Source organism: Diachasmimorpha longicaudata, chromosome 6 (genome assembly GCF_034640455.1).
Source record: "Diachasmimorpha longicaudata isolate KC_UGA_2023 chromosome 6, iyDiaLong2, whole genome shotgun sequence".
NCBI lineage: Eukaryota > Metazoa > Arthropoda > Insecta > Hymenoptera > Braconidae > Diachasmimorpha > Diachasmimorpha longicaudata.
Genome location: NC_087230.1, coordinates 8,634,252 through 8,649,392, shown reverse-complemented (window position 1 = coordinate 8,649,392; position 15,141 = coordinate 8,634,252). Strand labels below are relative to the sequence as shown.

General features: G+C 42.4%; 1 protein-coding gene across 6 annotated transcripts in view; it reads left to right on the top strand.

The window, feature by feature from the left end:
• Positions 1-12,877, top strand: part of LOC135163574 (protein apterous-like) — a 66,310-nt gene extending 53,433 nt beyond the window's left edge. For 4 of the 6 annotated variants that reach the window (XM_064123126.1, XM_064123127.1, XM_064123123.1 and 1 more), the window contains 3 exons: positions 5,408-5,958; positions 8,271-8,485; positions 11,041-12,120. In XM_064123126.1, the coding sequence (XP_063979196.1) occupies positions 5,408-5,958; positions 8,271-8,485; positions 11,041-11,250 (976 nt within the window). In that variant the 3' untranslated portion in view covers positions 11,251-12,120. Of the gene's footprint in view, positions 1-5,407; positions 5,959-8,270; positions 8,486-11,040; positions 12,121-12,296; positions 12,576-12,724 lie in introns of those variants that run through there. The other 2 variants (XR_010299143.1, XR_010299142.1) reach the window with 2 other exon arrangements.
• Positions 12,878-15,141: the final 2,264 nt, after the last annotated feature.

Below are 15,141 nucleotides of genomic sequence, written 5' to 3'. Positions count from 1 at the left end.
GTGCCTGGCGTCGAAATTCAATGGAGTAACTCTTGGGGAGATTGACACCTTGTGAGGAGAATAGCGATCTATCGATGTAATGTCAGACCCTTAATCGGAAACGATTTCATTTCGTTTGAGAATGCAATCGACTGTATAATATTCTGGCTGAAAAAATTTAATCTTTGGTCAACTCAAAAATTTGCTTCTTCTTAAAATTAAGAAGACTCAGTCTGGTTGTGTATTCTCATTGTCATTATTATAATTATTAATTAATTTATACGGCTACAAAGTTTCGTTGCCTAGGGAGAGTAATTACAGTAAACACTTTAATTTGCTATTAAATTTTCGTAATTTATACCGTCGTTTGCTTAAATAACTATTTGGAATATTTATATTGGCTATATAAAATGTGTAGCTCTTACAAGAAGTACTGAGTGATGTAAATATCAGAATTATGTCTAGAAAATTATCGGAAATAACGAGTTTTTCGAAACACAAAAAAGTCTTGTTGTGAGATGAAAATCTTCGATAAAATATCAGATGTGATGTTGTTTTGAAAAGAGAATTCATGCTCGTTTGAAATCAGTAGAAAAAGATCATCCAAAATATGAGAAAGATGCATTGATGCGAATGAGACGCCGGACCACTTCCTGAATAATCTCAGGGTGGCAGTGGTCACGCATCGGGAAGATGGCGTGCTTGGCAAGATACCCAAGCCCATCTCCACACATATAAAACAAGAGACTGGGCATCACCACGGGGGCCCACTCTTATTAAACCCCACACATGGATATACCCAGGGATGTATAACACAAAAGTTGAAGTATTTGCGCACCTCCTCGTCCCTCCCAAGAAGCTCGTTCCAAACGGATAAGAGTACATCGCGTGTTCCTCCACGATGACTGAACTCGACTTCCACGGTCTATCTATCATCAGCGGATCCAAGCCCATCTTGATAGAGACGCTCTGGGTTTTTCGCGGGAGAACTAAAGTGTCCCGCGTTCCTGTTCCCATGACAGATACCAACAAAACGCAAACACGTTATTCTTTTTCCCTTCCCGTGTCTTTTCTCTTCATAAAACATTAACGTGCTGTAAAACTATCAAAACCACTTTGCCCATACACGAGTTCAGAAGGAAGTATTGCTGCGGGCTTCACCAATTTGCGGTGAAAAAAAAGAAGGGAAAAAAAAAGGATCCCCATGAGCCTGATGATTATAAATCCCCATCGGGGCCGTGCAAAAGTGATGGGAGAGGGCACTTTGAATGGGGCAGGAAGTTTGGATGTCTTAAATCAACGCCTATAACCGAAGAAACCAGTGAGTGGTAATTGAGCCATAACCCCCTCCTATGGACGTCTCTGTTGGTGAACGCACAAATATTTCAGCGCCCAGAAGCTTTCTCATAATTTAACACTCATAATTAAGATGCTGTGGAGCTGTGTACGAGAGACACCACCAGAGCAACCCTATACCCTGTCTCGAAAACTTATGACAGACAAACCAATGTTGACGTTTCTGCATTAAACCTTCAGTTTGGAGCCACCATAATTTGTTTATGAGAGAGACCAGAGGGTGGGTGAATAATAACGGAGGGACATTTTGGTCAATGGCTGTGGGAGTGAAAGAAAGTAGTCTATAAAAATTCCACGGGATTCCATGGGTAGATATCTCGTGTGGCGTCCCGTCGGGATTTTCGGTGGAAAAAGTAGCCATGGGCATAAATATGACGGAGTCACGACCCTGCCGAGGGAGCAGGGTAACATAATACCACCGCGGTGCCGTGACATAGCTGACACCCGGGGGCATGCATCATCGGTAGCCGCCACGATGTCGCTGTATTTCTCACATTCTTTCACCTTACCCTTAGCCACGAGGGTCTGGCCGTCCATCGGGATGAATTTTTCACGTGAAAATTAATCGTTTCTCCTTCCCTGGAATGAATTTTCAGGGAGTAATGCACTGAGAAACAAAAATTCATCGCAATTCCTCTGTCTAGAATTTGATGTTCTGTACGGTCGAGTCACAAAAGAATAGTTATTCATTATGGGATGAAAATAATGGTTCCATCTGAAACAAATACCAAATGATTAATATCTCACTGGGCTGAACACAGATAGGGATAACTACGGGAGGTGACTGGCCCAGTATCGCGATGTAGTAGATCTCGTGAGATAGCCCGATGAACGCATTTGTCCAGGCGACACCTGCGGTCACCAGTGGCCATGCATCATCAGTATGATCACCAGTGGGAGAAATACCCTCCAGAAAACAAGCACAACATGTGTGCATAATGCCAAGATCAAGGATGCCTCTTCATTGTCAAATTTTAAATTCCCATCGAGATAACGAGCGATCGTTTTCCAATTCTCTAGAGTCATAAACAGCGTCCAACGCCATTTTGGTAACATCCTTCACTCGGGTGTTGACTTTATTATATACCCGCGATACAGGTAGAAACATACGGATTTTTCGCTGAATCCGTCAAATAAAATAATTCAAAACTTCATTTCACCTCAGTTTATCTTCTTTTTAGTCTTTTATTAGTAGCAGATCGTTGCTCATCACCATGTTAGGGCTATTCGGCGTAGCACCACAGGAGGGCAGTGGCCCCACTCACAGAATAAACCACCAACTACCAAGGTCATGTTCAACTCTCTCATCCCGTTGTTCACGCAAATATTGCAAGATTGTCACCACCATAAACTACTCACACTAAAAAGTATCGGGTTACCTTGGCTTTATGCCTTATAAAGCACACTGTACGTTATATCAAGTGTTTTATAAATCTAAACGCGCCTGAATATTTGTGCAATGCGTGTAAAAAGCCGTCCGATGTTGGCCAAGGGTTGGGCTGTTGGTATAAACTGGAAAAATTTTCTTTCCAACGTATTAATAAAAAACTATCACTCAGGTACGAATTGTCGGAGATTAAAGGCTCAACATAGAAATAATAAAAGGATAAGTTCTTATGATACTTATAGCCCGATACAGATCCCAAACGCACTTTACGATGTCGTGTTGCCGTCGCATTAGTCAACCGGCGAATGTCTGAACCCTGGGAGGACACGAGGTGGTAGTTGCTATTCCCTGCGTATATGTACACGATTAAAACCACTGGCACAGTGGTACTGTATTTTCCAACCTGTTCCCTCCCTCTCCTCCTCCTTCCCTTCTATGCACTCTTGGGATGACGCATTTGTGGCCCTCTTTCGCAGTGGATCCGACACTGTAAATTATTATTTCTTCGATAAGGAAGACCAGTGGCAAGAAAGAGGTAGCACAAGGGAAGAACGAAGGAGGAAACGAAATAACCTGGGGAATTGTAATTAAAATGCATCGCGAATAATCTCTCTCCCTTTCTTCCCCTCTCTACTCTTTCCCAACCCCTTCAGAACGTGGGGCGATAAGAAGATGGAAGAGACAGGACAAGGAATACTTTGACCATATACACGTGAATGTTTTACGACTTCTTTTGAATAGTCCCGATATTATTTCAAAATTACATTATTCGTTGGCCGTTGGTTCATCGATTCAAGAATTAACGGAGAGATATTGTGGAAATAAAAGTATAGAGGAGAATTGAGTGCTTCATGAATATCGTAAGTCGAATGGGAATAAAATAAAATGTCGTGCCGAGGCTTTGGGGGACATGGTATGCCAATAAGAAGATGTTGGTAATATAATGCCATGATCTAGATTAATGCTGGGGGTGGAGAGGGTGATCAAGAAGGGAGTAGCAGTCACGTACAACGTCCCACGCGCAGCGGTGTCCAACTGCATACGTGCGACAGAGAGTCAACTGGTGGATGCTGCATCATTCATAAAATAAAACGTGTTACATGGCCATATTAAAATATGATAAAAATTGAAATGAAGGGGGTTTTTTTCTCATGACATCGTACTAGGGGTCTGATGAATGACTGTGTGCTCAAAACAAAAAGAAAAATTCTGGTGATGACATCAGACGATTTTTGATTCCGTGATTTTCATTAGTGATATCATGTAAAAATTATGGAAAGTTTCATTCAACGTCTGAGAGAAATGAGGACATGATTACGAACAGTTTGGAATTTTGAAATTCTAGATGGTCTACTTGAGATGCTTGTGAACAAGAAACCCGTGGACACACCCCGTACGGTGACACCACGTGCTAAAACGTGAGATTTTAAAGAAGGGAAATGAAATATTTAATACAGTGTGCGAACGCTCGGCAAGTGGTCCTCACATACAACCCGCCTCATCCTTTGATTGTTATAAAAGATTTCCGAAGTCTTTGTGAGAGATTTGTTGTTTAGCAAGCCGAAGCTTCATATATTACTAGACTTAGGCGAATGAGGGACCAGAGGGGGTGATGCTGTAGCTGAGGCTCCACAAGTTGTATAATAATGTAACGCATATGGCGATACTTGTTAAACTCTGCGGGTCGCCCCTGCAGGCAACCGCATCCGCAGTGAAACATCTGAATGAGGTTATTCCTGGGTTCGCTCATTCATCGGCTTTTACCGTGGGTCTTTAGGAAGGAGGGAAAAAGAAATGAATGGAAAGAAAGAGGCAATAGGCGTTTTGGTTGTATCTGCAGGTCTTTGCAGCACCGGGGTTATGACCAGAGACCAACTGGACTTTTGGGGCGATTGCGTAATTCAATGTCGAATGCGATTAGGAGAAAAAAAAGTATATATATATATATGTCTAACCACGACCTCCTGGGCCGAGGGTAACGGACCACGTATTGACAGGATCCAGACTGATGACAATGGTGGATAGGTGAACCGTGTGTTACGAGTCAAGAGATCTTTGTGATTCATTAGGAGCTAATCTTTTAGAATGTTGACAGCTGTGTTATTTTCACAAATAATTCTGTAAACGCCCCATAACCCAGAGATAAACCCGAAAAAAATAACATCAGGACTTTATAAAGATTGGGTACGTCTCCATCTAGTCGTCTAGTGGCCGTCGAAAGCTGCAATATATTTTGAGGTTGAGATAAGGGGAGGGAGTAGGTAGCCAGGAGGATGGTATCACTGAAGATAGAGAATTCCTCCCTTTGTGTCGTTCGTAATGGAGACTGTAGGGTGCCGCTAATGCAGTAGCGATGTCGGCCACTTCTCGTGTATCGTGGATATCCTCCCTTCCGCCTCCTTACACCGCATGTCTCCAGCGTACCGCCACTGGTAACTGATATCAGACTAATATACGTATCGATCGTTCTCCATTTTTTTTTATTCAAGAAAACCTCTTTTTTTTTATTTAAACCACTCTTCTAACAACATCTGTGGGAAATGCCTGCTGTGAGACTTGCCTTGTCCATTTCGGTTTCTGGTTTATCTACAAACGCCTACACCACTTTCAATGTCACCCAGTATAATACAAAGGTCTCTTGTAAAGTTAACATTGTAACATCCTTTGTATTTCGTGTGCTTTCAGAATGTTCGGCAGCATGAAACGATGTGCAAGATGTCAAGCGGCAATTTTAGCATCGGAATTGGTGATGCGAGCGAGAGAACTGGTGTTTCACGTTCGATGTTTTTCCTGTGCAGCATGTACTGTACCATTGACAAAGGGCGATCACTTTGGTATGAGAGATGGTGCTGTACTTTGTCGTCTTCATTATGAAATGGGAGCTGAATTGCATCCATCCCAGAGTCCACCAGTACCAGTTTATCCACCAGGTCCCCATTATCCTGGCCAGTCATTTCCATCACCTGAATTTTTGCATCATCAGCCACATCATATACCATCACATCCCCATCACTCGATGCATCCGCAACATCCACATCAGTTGACGCATGCTAGTCCAGTACCTTTGCAACCATCAACACCTTCTGGGCCCGATGCTGGCTCACCACCGAAGGTACCATATTTCAATGGTGCCGCTTCCACGGTGGGGGCTAATGCTGGAGTACCTCCACCCAGACAAAAAGGGAGACCCAGAAAAAGGAAGCCGAAGGATCTAGAGGCAATGACAGCTAGTCTTGGTGAGTTTAATTTTTTTTATTCATTTGTTCGGATGATATCATCATTTTTAGATTAGACAGTCAATGAAGAATTGGGAATAATTGATGAGATGAGAAGGGAATATCGAGTCGTGTATTTTTCGAATTAGTTCTTTTGAGGAAAATTCTGGGCTATTTTCCGGGTGTTATTCTATTCGATTAGGGCAACGCTTATTCACACGTGTTCCACATGAAAAAGGAGTGACATTACTCGCATCATTACCATGCCCCAGACACTGGGACCAAAGACAAAGCGGAACATTAGGGAGTGCTGTACGCTTAGGGAGAATTGGAAAGATAAAAAGGCGATGAAAAAGTAGGTGTTTTCGGTTCACGCAACTTGCCTCCTTATGTGCAGCACTTGGCAGTCCGTAAAATTGCTCCACGGTGTATTTCGAGAGGTCGCTCTTTCATGGTACTTGTGTCATCTCTCCCTCTTGAATTTATTTATTTTTTCTCGGTTATCAGTGCGCTGTATTTAAGATTTCGAATCATTTCCTTCTTCCAAGGTATTTAGAACACTTTCGCTGCGTTATCGTGGCTTTTTTCGCGTTAGATTTGCTACAAATGTTTTTGTATTCTCATTCGTCTGGGTTCTTGATCGAATTCTGTTGGTTTTCCGATTGGATTGAGTCAATCGTTTTCGGTTGACTGGCCGTTCATCGATCGCTAGGGGTATCGAGTAAGAGATACTCTTGTGGCATCGGGATGGTAACGGATGTCACGGTCTGTCAGTAGTAGACCACTAAACAAATATAAATGACTGATGTTGATAATTGAATGTATTTTGCTTTCGTGATTGATCGCTTTCCCTCCGATGGGTTGGATGAGGACCTGGATCTCTAGGTAGAGATTCTCCAAGGTCTCAATGGTGACCAATATTCTACATATCATGTTATCCATTTTCATCCTCCCTTGTTCTTTTCTCGCTACATGGACAAGGCACACGCTGCTGTGGACACGTACGATCACAATCTGGCAGTGCTGGTACAAGGGATGAGACTCAGCATCCAACAAACTAATTTTTATTCCCTCTCTCGTATCTTGAAAAAATTCAAACGCTATTTGCACGGACGTAAGGAATCGGCGATTCCTATGTTGTCATCAAGGTCGAAACATTAACCGCTCTGGATTGTTGTACATCTGTCTCTTTTTACCATTGAAGTGTTTGTGTAGCACGTTTGCAAGAGTGTATGTACTCGTGGTGAGAACCCTTGGTGATTTACGGTAAGCGTGGGCGTTCGGCGTTTGCCACCGAACCCTGATAAAATTTGTCCAGTCGACATAAATTCACGAGTACGATCTAACAGGGCTCTTCATCCTTTTTCCATCTTTATTCACAACCTTGTCTCACTCTGTTTCACCACCACCACTGGGCGCTCTCCTCTCATTTTATCACTGTGACTGTGTGCCCTAACGTGGGCTGGAGCCACTCGAAAATTCAATCTTCAAACCTGTTCCTTCGTAGCTGACCGTGGGAAACAATGGCTTTCCACACCTCTCTAAACGATTTTCTCGCAGTGTACAACACGTATAAACGATTTTACTTAACTCTTTTCGTTAAAGAACTATCTGCGTGATGCGAATGCTGAACGTGGCCCGATTTGGAAATGTGCAGAATCGCTTCTTTGGTAATTTGAGAAAGCAAACCTCGCTGGTTTTGCACCAAGCTTGAGGTAAAATCCGAGTGGCGTTGATGCATTATCATGAGTTGAGCACTGATCATACAGATTTACTTTGGGATAACTCGAATGGGACACTCGGTGTGATGCAACAATCCAGCATCACGTTTGGAAAAAGAATTCGTTTGATCACAATTCGTTTCGACGCTTGTTTTTCATCATCAATTACATAAAGCGTGAATGGACTTTCATAGCAATTGCCACAAGGGAGGGATGTCCGTCGGTGGTCAGACTTGAACACAAACACGCTATACCGAGAGAAGACTATGGTTTTAAAGACGACTCCTAACGCTGTTTGATGCGTATCACGGCTCATTAGCTCCTTGAGAGTGCAAACGAGGAGGCCAAAAGAAGGGGGTGATAGCCAGTATGCGAAAGAGTATGCACGAGTCGAGTATACATGGCCAATTACAACTCTATGTTAGGTCTGGATAGTTTGTAAGCATGCAATATAACTGGAGGAAGAGGAATACCACCACTGTGGCCATCTTAATGTCCCTCAGGCTGATCAGTCATGTGTCAATTATTCTAATGTCTCCTGTTAGCTTGATGAATCAGGCATTCAAACTTATGGCCAATTGTCCTAATGCACAATTTTCTCTTTATTTGCAGACCTCAACTCGGATTACATTGATATGCCATTTGGTAGAGGTCCTGGTACACCGGGTATGCCTGGCTCAAATAGCCGAACGAAACGCATGAGAACGAGCTTCAAGCATCATCAGTTGAGGACGATGAAGAGTTACTTCGCCATCAATCACAATCCCGACGCGAAGGATCTCAAGCAGCTTTCCCAGAAGACCGGATTGCCAAAGAGGGTACTACAGGTGAGCGGTATTATTTTTTTCATCCATTAGTAGAGCCAAAGATACAACAACTTATCCAACAATTTTTGTACTCTATCTTTTCACATTGACAAGCTGAGATTTTCTGTATTTCCCTCAGCTTATTCTATCCTCCTCCTCCTCCTCTTCATGTTACAATCCCAAAAAGGACGAAGTTTGTCTCGAGTAGGAATTTTATTTCTGTCGATGATGTCTCCGGTGAAGTGGCTCGACAATTATTCCTACGGGTGAATTATTGTCCAATGGGATATACCTTGGCTAGTCCCCAGAAGAAATTGAGTACTGGAGTATGATGAAAACAGTCGAAGCGTAACGTTCCACAAGACGAATCGACCACGAGAATGTCGTGGTATATTTTTTTTTTCTTTCATGAGAACATTTTTTGTTGAATTTCTTACCTTCTCTTGTTCTCTTCATCTTTCATAATATTTTTTGTTCCCCTCGAGCTTTCATTCTTTTTACATCGTTTCTCCACAAGAACTCGAGGAAAAAAGGAGTCTCGACCCCATAAAAATATATTCACGGGGCGAGATACGTTCTGGGCACGCGTGGTGTATATAGGCACACTCCCAATTAGTGCGTCCCGGTCCACGCGGAACGGCTGCGCTTCTCGTGATATTTCCGTCGACGCCGTTGCTTTCCTTCGTTAACCGCGTTTCTACGTCAACTCTGCGTATGGCCCGCAACAACAGTAGCCTCAAAACAGAGAGGGAATGATGAGTGAGAGAGGTGTACCACAGCTTCTCTAAACCTCGTTAAAACGATGTGAGTCCCTGTAACCGTTGCCACATTTCTCTTATTATGGGGACAAAAAATCATTTACACTCCAATATATAAATCATTTTGTTGATAAAAAAAAAATGAGGGTGGAGAGTGAGAAATATGGGGAGAGAGTGGAGAGATTTCCGTCCAAAGAAAGATGTATCTCACGTATTTCACTCGGCTGTCGCTATTTTTCATTTTTTTTTTTACTCTGAACACAAAAGAATCTCGAAATGTTCCATCATCGTCTGGGATAAACAACCGCAGGGTGACTTGTTGAGTTCGGGAGCTGGGTATTCCCGGATAATATACATGGAAAGCACTGGAGAAGTGACTACCTCCACTTCTTGAAATATTTCCAAGTCTATGATGTGCTGAGCTTTCGAAGATCATTGGTATCATTGTCGAATCGCTAGTGAACCAGGGTATTCTCTGCAAAACTTGACTCATACAAGCCATTAATTATCCTACGTAGAGATAGAAGGTTTTTCTATCTCAGAGTTGTACTCGTTGAGAGCCGGGATTTTCCTACTCTCCAGGAGAATCCAACTTTCAGAGTACTTTAGCTTGAAAATACACAGTCCACCACCTGCTGGATGAATATAGATAAAGGAAAAAACGAATGACGAAATGAAAGAATTCCAGGAGGAGGTATGGAGAACAGAGGGGGAAGAACCGGAGAGTGGAAAGTACTGGTTGTGAGGAGAGTGAAGGAGAGGGGCACGAGGTAGACACCTATTGTATTTGGCGTAGAAACGAAGGGGTCTTGGGAGTGTACGCCATCTTGGTTGATATTGATCGCGAGACGCGCGAATACTCGCCTCTTTCCACCGCCTGCTGTGTGTTCAACTTTCCTTTCCCCCCTTGTTGGCTCGTTCTTTCCTCCGTGTAGCTGCCGTTGGGGATTCTACGGCAAATTCATCGGGGGTGGAGACGACTCTCTGTCGCTCCCCTCTAACGTAAAAAAGGAATAAGTGATACTGATGATAGTAAAGATGGTGGAGCCATAGTCCATGCCCTTATTTCCAGTTCTCCATTTTACTCGGTATTGTCAACTTGTGTCTTGTCAACTAGACGACATTTTTTAATTTCTAATACATCAATTGTATTATGGGAACAACATTTTTTAGTTTGGTAGTAAACAGCAAAGAATGGAAAAAAAATATACGAAAATAGAACAATCCCGGCCGATTTTGAAACCATAATCTTACAAAAATGGTTTGACGTAGCGTAACTATAGCTCAGTTGAAGCGACAGAGGTTGAAGTGTCACATATTTAAAAAAAGGTACCACCCACTATTGTTCATTTAGCATACATATATTTACTCTGATTATCCTCGATCCATTTTCACACCCGATACACCAGTGAAATCAGTTGTTCACCGGATGTCTGATAGTATTTATCACACCAACGCCGATTATGGTGGTGTGTTTACACTGGTTGACTAGTTAGTGTTCACGCGTTACCCGTCAATTCTTGTTTTGCCCCGAAGGTCAGATTGAGCTCTAAGGCGACAGCTAACTGTGTGTGAATTAATTATCCCTCAAGGTGTATAAGGAAAAAAAAACACTTACACTAACGAGAACGCCAATGACTGTCAAGTCCTTTCACACGATCACAACACTTTTAACAGTTCTTTATCTCTTCTCACTTCACTATTTTTACACTAGACTTTTTTTTGTGTATCCTATTACACACTAGACAAATTGATTTGCTGTGGTCAATCAGCTGGATAACAATCATTCTAATTATATGATGTTTCTTCCTTCTGTAGGTATGGTTTCAAAACGCACGCGCAAAATGGCGACGCATGGTACTCAAGCAGGAGGGAAAATCCGACAAATGTGGTGGTGTTGATGGCGGCTCATTGAATGATCTTGAACTGTATGGTAATAGTGCAGGAAGTGGTGGGCCACCGATGAGTCCACAATTTATGATGGGACCACATAGTCCAGCATCTCTCGGTTCGCTCGATTGTGCGTGATTTCGTACCTGTTTAACAAAACTTTCCCTGTGAATGATTTTTGGAAAAACTGGTAAGAGATTATTGTGGGATTGTTTGTCCCGTTACAACGGCTGTCTAATAATTATTCCCCACGAACAGAGGAATACGATGATGTGAATATTTATTTAGAGTTCTGGGGAATTGTCTGTAAAATATAACATACGCATTACTGCCCATGACTAGATTAGTGCGTGTAGTCGTATGTGAATTGTATATTAAGATATAGCTGATATATGAAAAAAGATATATATGTGGAGAAAGAAATTTATTACAATGAAATGGCGAGTTTTTCGTCGTCTGTACTATAGATAGATTCAACAGCGAGGATTATATGTATTTATTTGTAGAAATCGGAGTAATTGTGACAAGAACGATGTTCTTTATTTAAATCGACGGATGAAAAACACTCTTTCTATGTGTAAAATCACAAAAATCGAGAAGAACTGTACAAGGATGGAATGATCCTTTCATTAAACCTCGTTAATGTGAGAGAAAAAAAAATGATATATGAGAATGGACATATTTATTGGTAAGAATTATTCAGCCAGTGAAATTTAATTATTAGCTACATTGTGAGTCAGTGTAATTCATTTTCTGTAAATACTGTTCAAATAGGTGAATTATATTACGTTCCTTCACTACACAACTACACAGAGACACAGCAGAATTTTAATAAGGTCGTAGGGGATGTATTGCAGTAGGTTGCGGTCGTTTAGCTGGAGGTAATAATAATGAACATTATCATTTTAAAAATCAACCACCTATCATCTATTATCCTTGTAAATCGATCGTAACGATTGCCTATAATTTTACAAAATGACTTTTTTCATTGAATATATTTTGACAATATTCTAGCGAAGTTTTTCTTTCCAAGTGTATGATGAAAAAAAAAAAAAACCTCACCACCACCTGTTTATCCATCTCAAGCACCAGTGTATTCCATGTATAACTCCTCAGAGACCCAAAGAAACAGTTTCTTTCTCCAATCGAATAAATCAAGTCGTTTGACTATGAAGAACTTGCAGCTTGGATTCAGTCGATTCGAGCCGCCTAAAAAAGAATAAACTATGCGAGAGAGAAAAATGAAACCAAGAAGTCATGGATCAAGCGCCGATGGGTGCCTAGCTCTTTCGCAGTCGTCCAAAGGGACAAGAAGGTGAAACTAACGTGGATTCGAGTTGGCCAAGTATGGGATGATATCACGATGGGGAGCAAGTAGAAAGTCACTGTACCTATTTTCTTGGATTAACTGTTACATATACGTCCGGTATACGTGAGTTTCGCACTGTGCAACATCACAAGATGTATGAAATATTTTTTTATCGTTATTTTTCCATCATGACACTTGTCCACTACTGTCCCGGTGGAAAAAGACGTAGATTTCTTGTTTAACGTCTCCCCTCTTTTTCTTTTCTCGCCCCCTCTCTCTCTCCCTCGTGTTTTCTACAAGCAGAGTGGTAGCGTAACAGATTGCAGAGGTGGACTTTAAGCTGCAACATTACAAAGGAGAATGGGTTTAAAACCCGCCTCATAACTCAACGACATTGACTACCAAGATGTCGTGGATGATGGCCACATATCTCGGTAGCTTCTCTTCGATCTCCAACTGAGATTATCTGGCGTCTGCATTCTGCACACGTTGAGCTTGTTGGTAGGATGGGGAAGAGGGCAAATAAACCGCCGACGGTAGCTGATTCTCCGTTGGCTTCTCAACTCTGGTAGTCCTCCTTCACAGGAATATATGTACAGTATGAAGGTGGAATCGGCGCGCGAGTCAGCAAAGCGTTAGAATGCTTTACCGTGAATTCCCGTGTAATGTAGCGAAGACGCATAGCTCAGGATTTCCACGTATGTACGCATTGCAAGGTACGTACGATATTTATGTTGTACAATTTGCTTCAACCACGGGCCTTACCTCACTCTAACTACTCCACCCCTACCCCGAACCTTCCTCGATCCGCGCGTCTCACAGCAGCCACACAGTACTTTATTCAACTTAACTGAGAAATACCCATAGCGCATATAAAACCGTGTTCCCACGTACACGGTACGTTGTTCAATTCCAACGATCTTAATTAGCCGACGCCAAGGGAAACGCCACCATGAATGGGAGGCCGGCGATTCACCCGGTTCTTATCCCTCAACCACTCTGCACTGATGATGGCGCTTCCATCGGTGTCAATGATACAGGCCCGGGATGTTGTCATTTACGTATCTCCTGGCCTTACCAATCCATAGAAAATAAATCAATCCTCTCCAGAAGGAATAAACAATTTTTAACTGCATTTCAATGTCTCATCGCACATAAATAACGATTTCCCCCGCCCTGGAATTACCGATGGATTGACTCCCATGTGTTTTGGGTGGCTAGTCCCCAACGAAATTCTGGATGACAGATGGTCAAAGAGAGACATCGATGCTCCATCGGCATTCGGGAATGGGCGTCAACAGGTTATAGAGCGATCTCACGCCGCGATGGATATCCGTAATACAAACGATCAGAACACGTCCGGAGTCACGATTCATTTTTGAAACCCACGCTATCATTTTGAACCCTTGTCGTCACGCGTGTCTCGTTGTCACCGATCTGGGGGCATCGATCATCTTCGTTATCATTTCCAACCGATCCGGGGTTGGACATTCTCGTCAACGATCGCTCACCACTTTCATCCTTCATATTTCTTCATATTTTTTTTCCTCCAATATGATGGGGACCTCTCTCGCCTCATTGATTTCGAGAATAAGTGGTCCGACTATGCGATGGGATTTCACTCTCCTCGCAGCACATCCCAACTTCACATCTTCACGTATTCAATTTTAGAACTCAACCGATCCCCCGCGTTTTTTAATTTTTTTTTTTCAAGTCTTGAGTATTGATTAGGTTCGTTTGACTCGTTAAATAAAACTGCGCTGTCTCTCGCGTTGTTTGAATGAGCCCTGGATTCGTCTGTCACGTTGAAAGGGATCCAAATACGTCGACAGGAAGCACACTGAGAGGCACTCGTCGCCAACATCACGCTCAGATGCTTCCGAACAAGTGCCACCTTCTATTCCGTTAATAATTCGAACTTCAAGGCGAGAAAAATGAAAAGATATGAGTGTGCATGGGAGGCTGGTTGTGTTCAAGGGTGTTGAAGAGGGACAAAGAGGGATTCACAGAAGAGTGAGAAAAAAAATTGAGGTAACGGGGGAGGCTCCACAGAGGTCTCGCGCGGTTGACAAACAACTGCGAATTCCACGGATCCGCAAAGGCGCGCAATGTCCGAGGCTAATTAGTGGGCTCATGGGATGCCCGAGAGAGAGAGAGAGAGTTTAGAATGGCGGGGAGTGGGATTTTCGTGGGTGAAAAAACAACGCTAGCTCAGGGTGGAGTGAGGAGACCCAGCGGAGTGTGTATTTCAATATATAGCTGGAGGACAGTGAGCGATGTTGCACCTGCTTCCTCGAGTCAACGTAATAGTCTCGAGAAATGTCACGCTGCTTACAACGAGAACTAAAATTGTTGGTTAAACGTTGGGCGATAACTTTGTTTTTTTTTTTTCTCTTTTCTATTTTTTTACATCTCCACTGGCTCGTGCCAGTGGCCAGTAATCCCGGTGTTGCAAAAAAATTTTGCCTCATCAAGCTGGTGAATAAATATCGTTAGAGAAAATTAAATTGCCCGGAGAGATTTTGCAATTAAAACATATCAAATAAACAAAGGAATCAACGAAAAAGAAATGGAGAATTGTATGAATAATCCAGTTGTAAAAAGTTATAATGCAGGAAGTAAGTGTAGTTGTGGTGTGCCTGTGTTCACGTTTTTTGAGGTAATGTGAAATGGTTGAATCTAATTTCCAGAAATTCCAGACATCGTTAAACCGATAAATC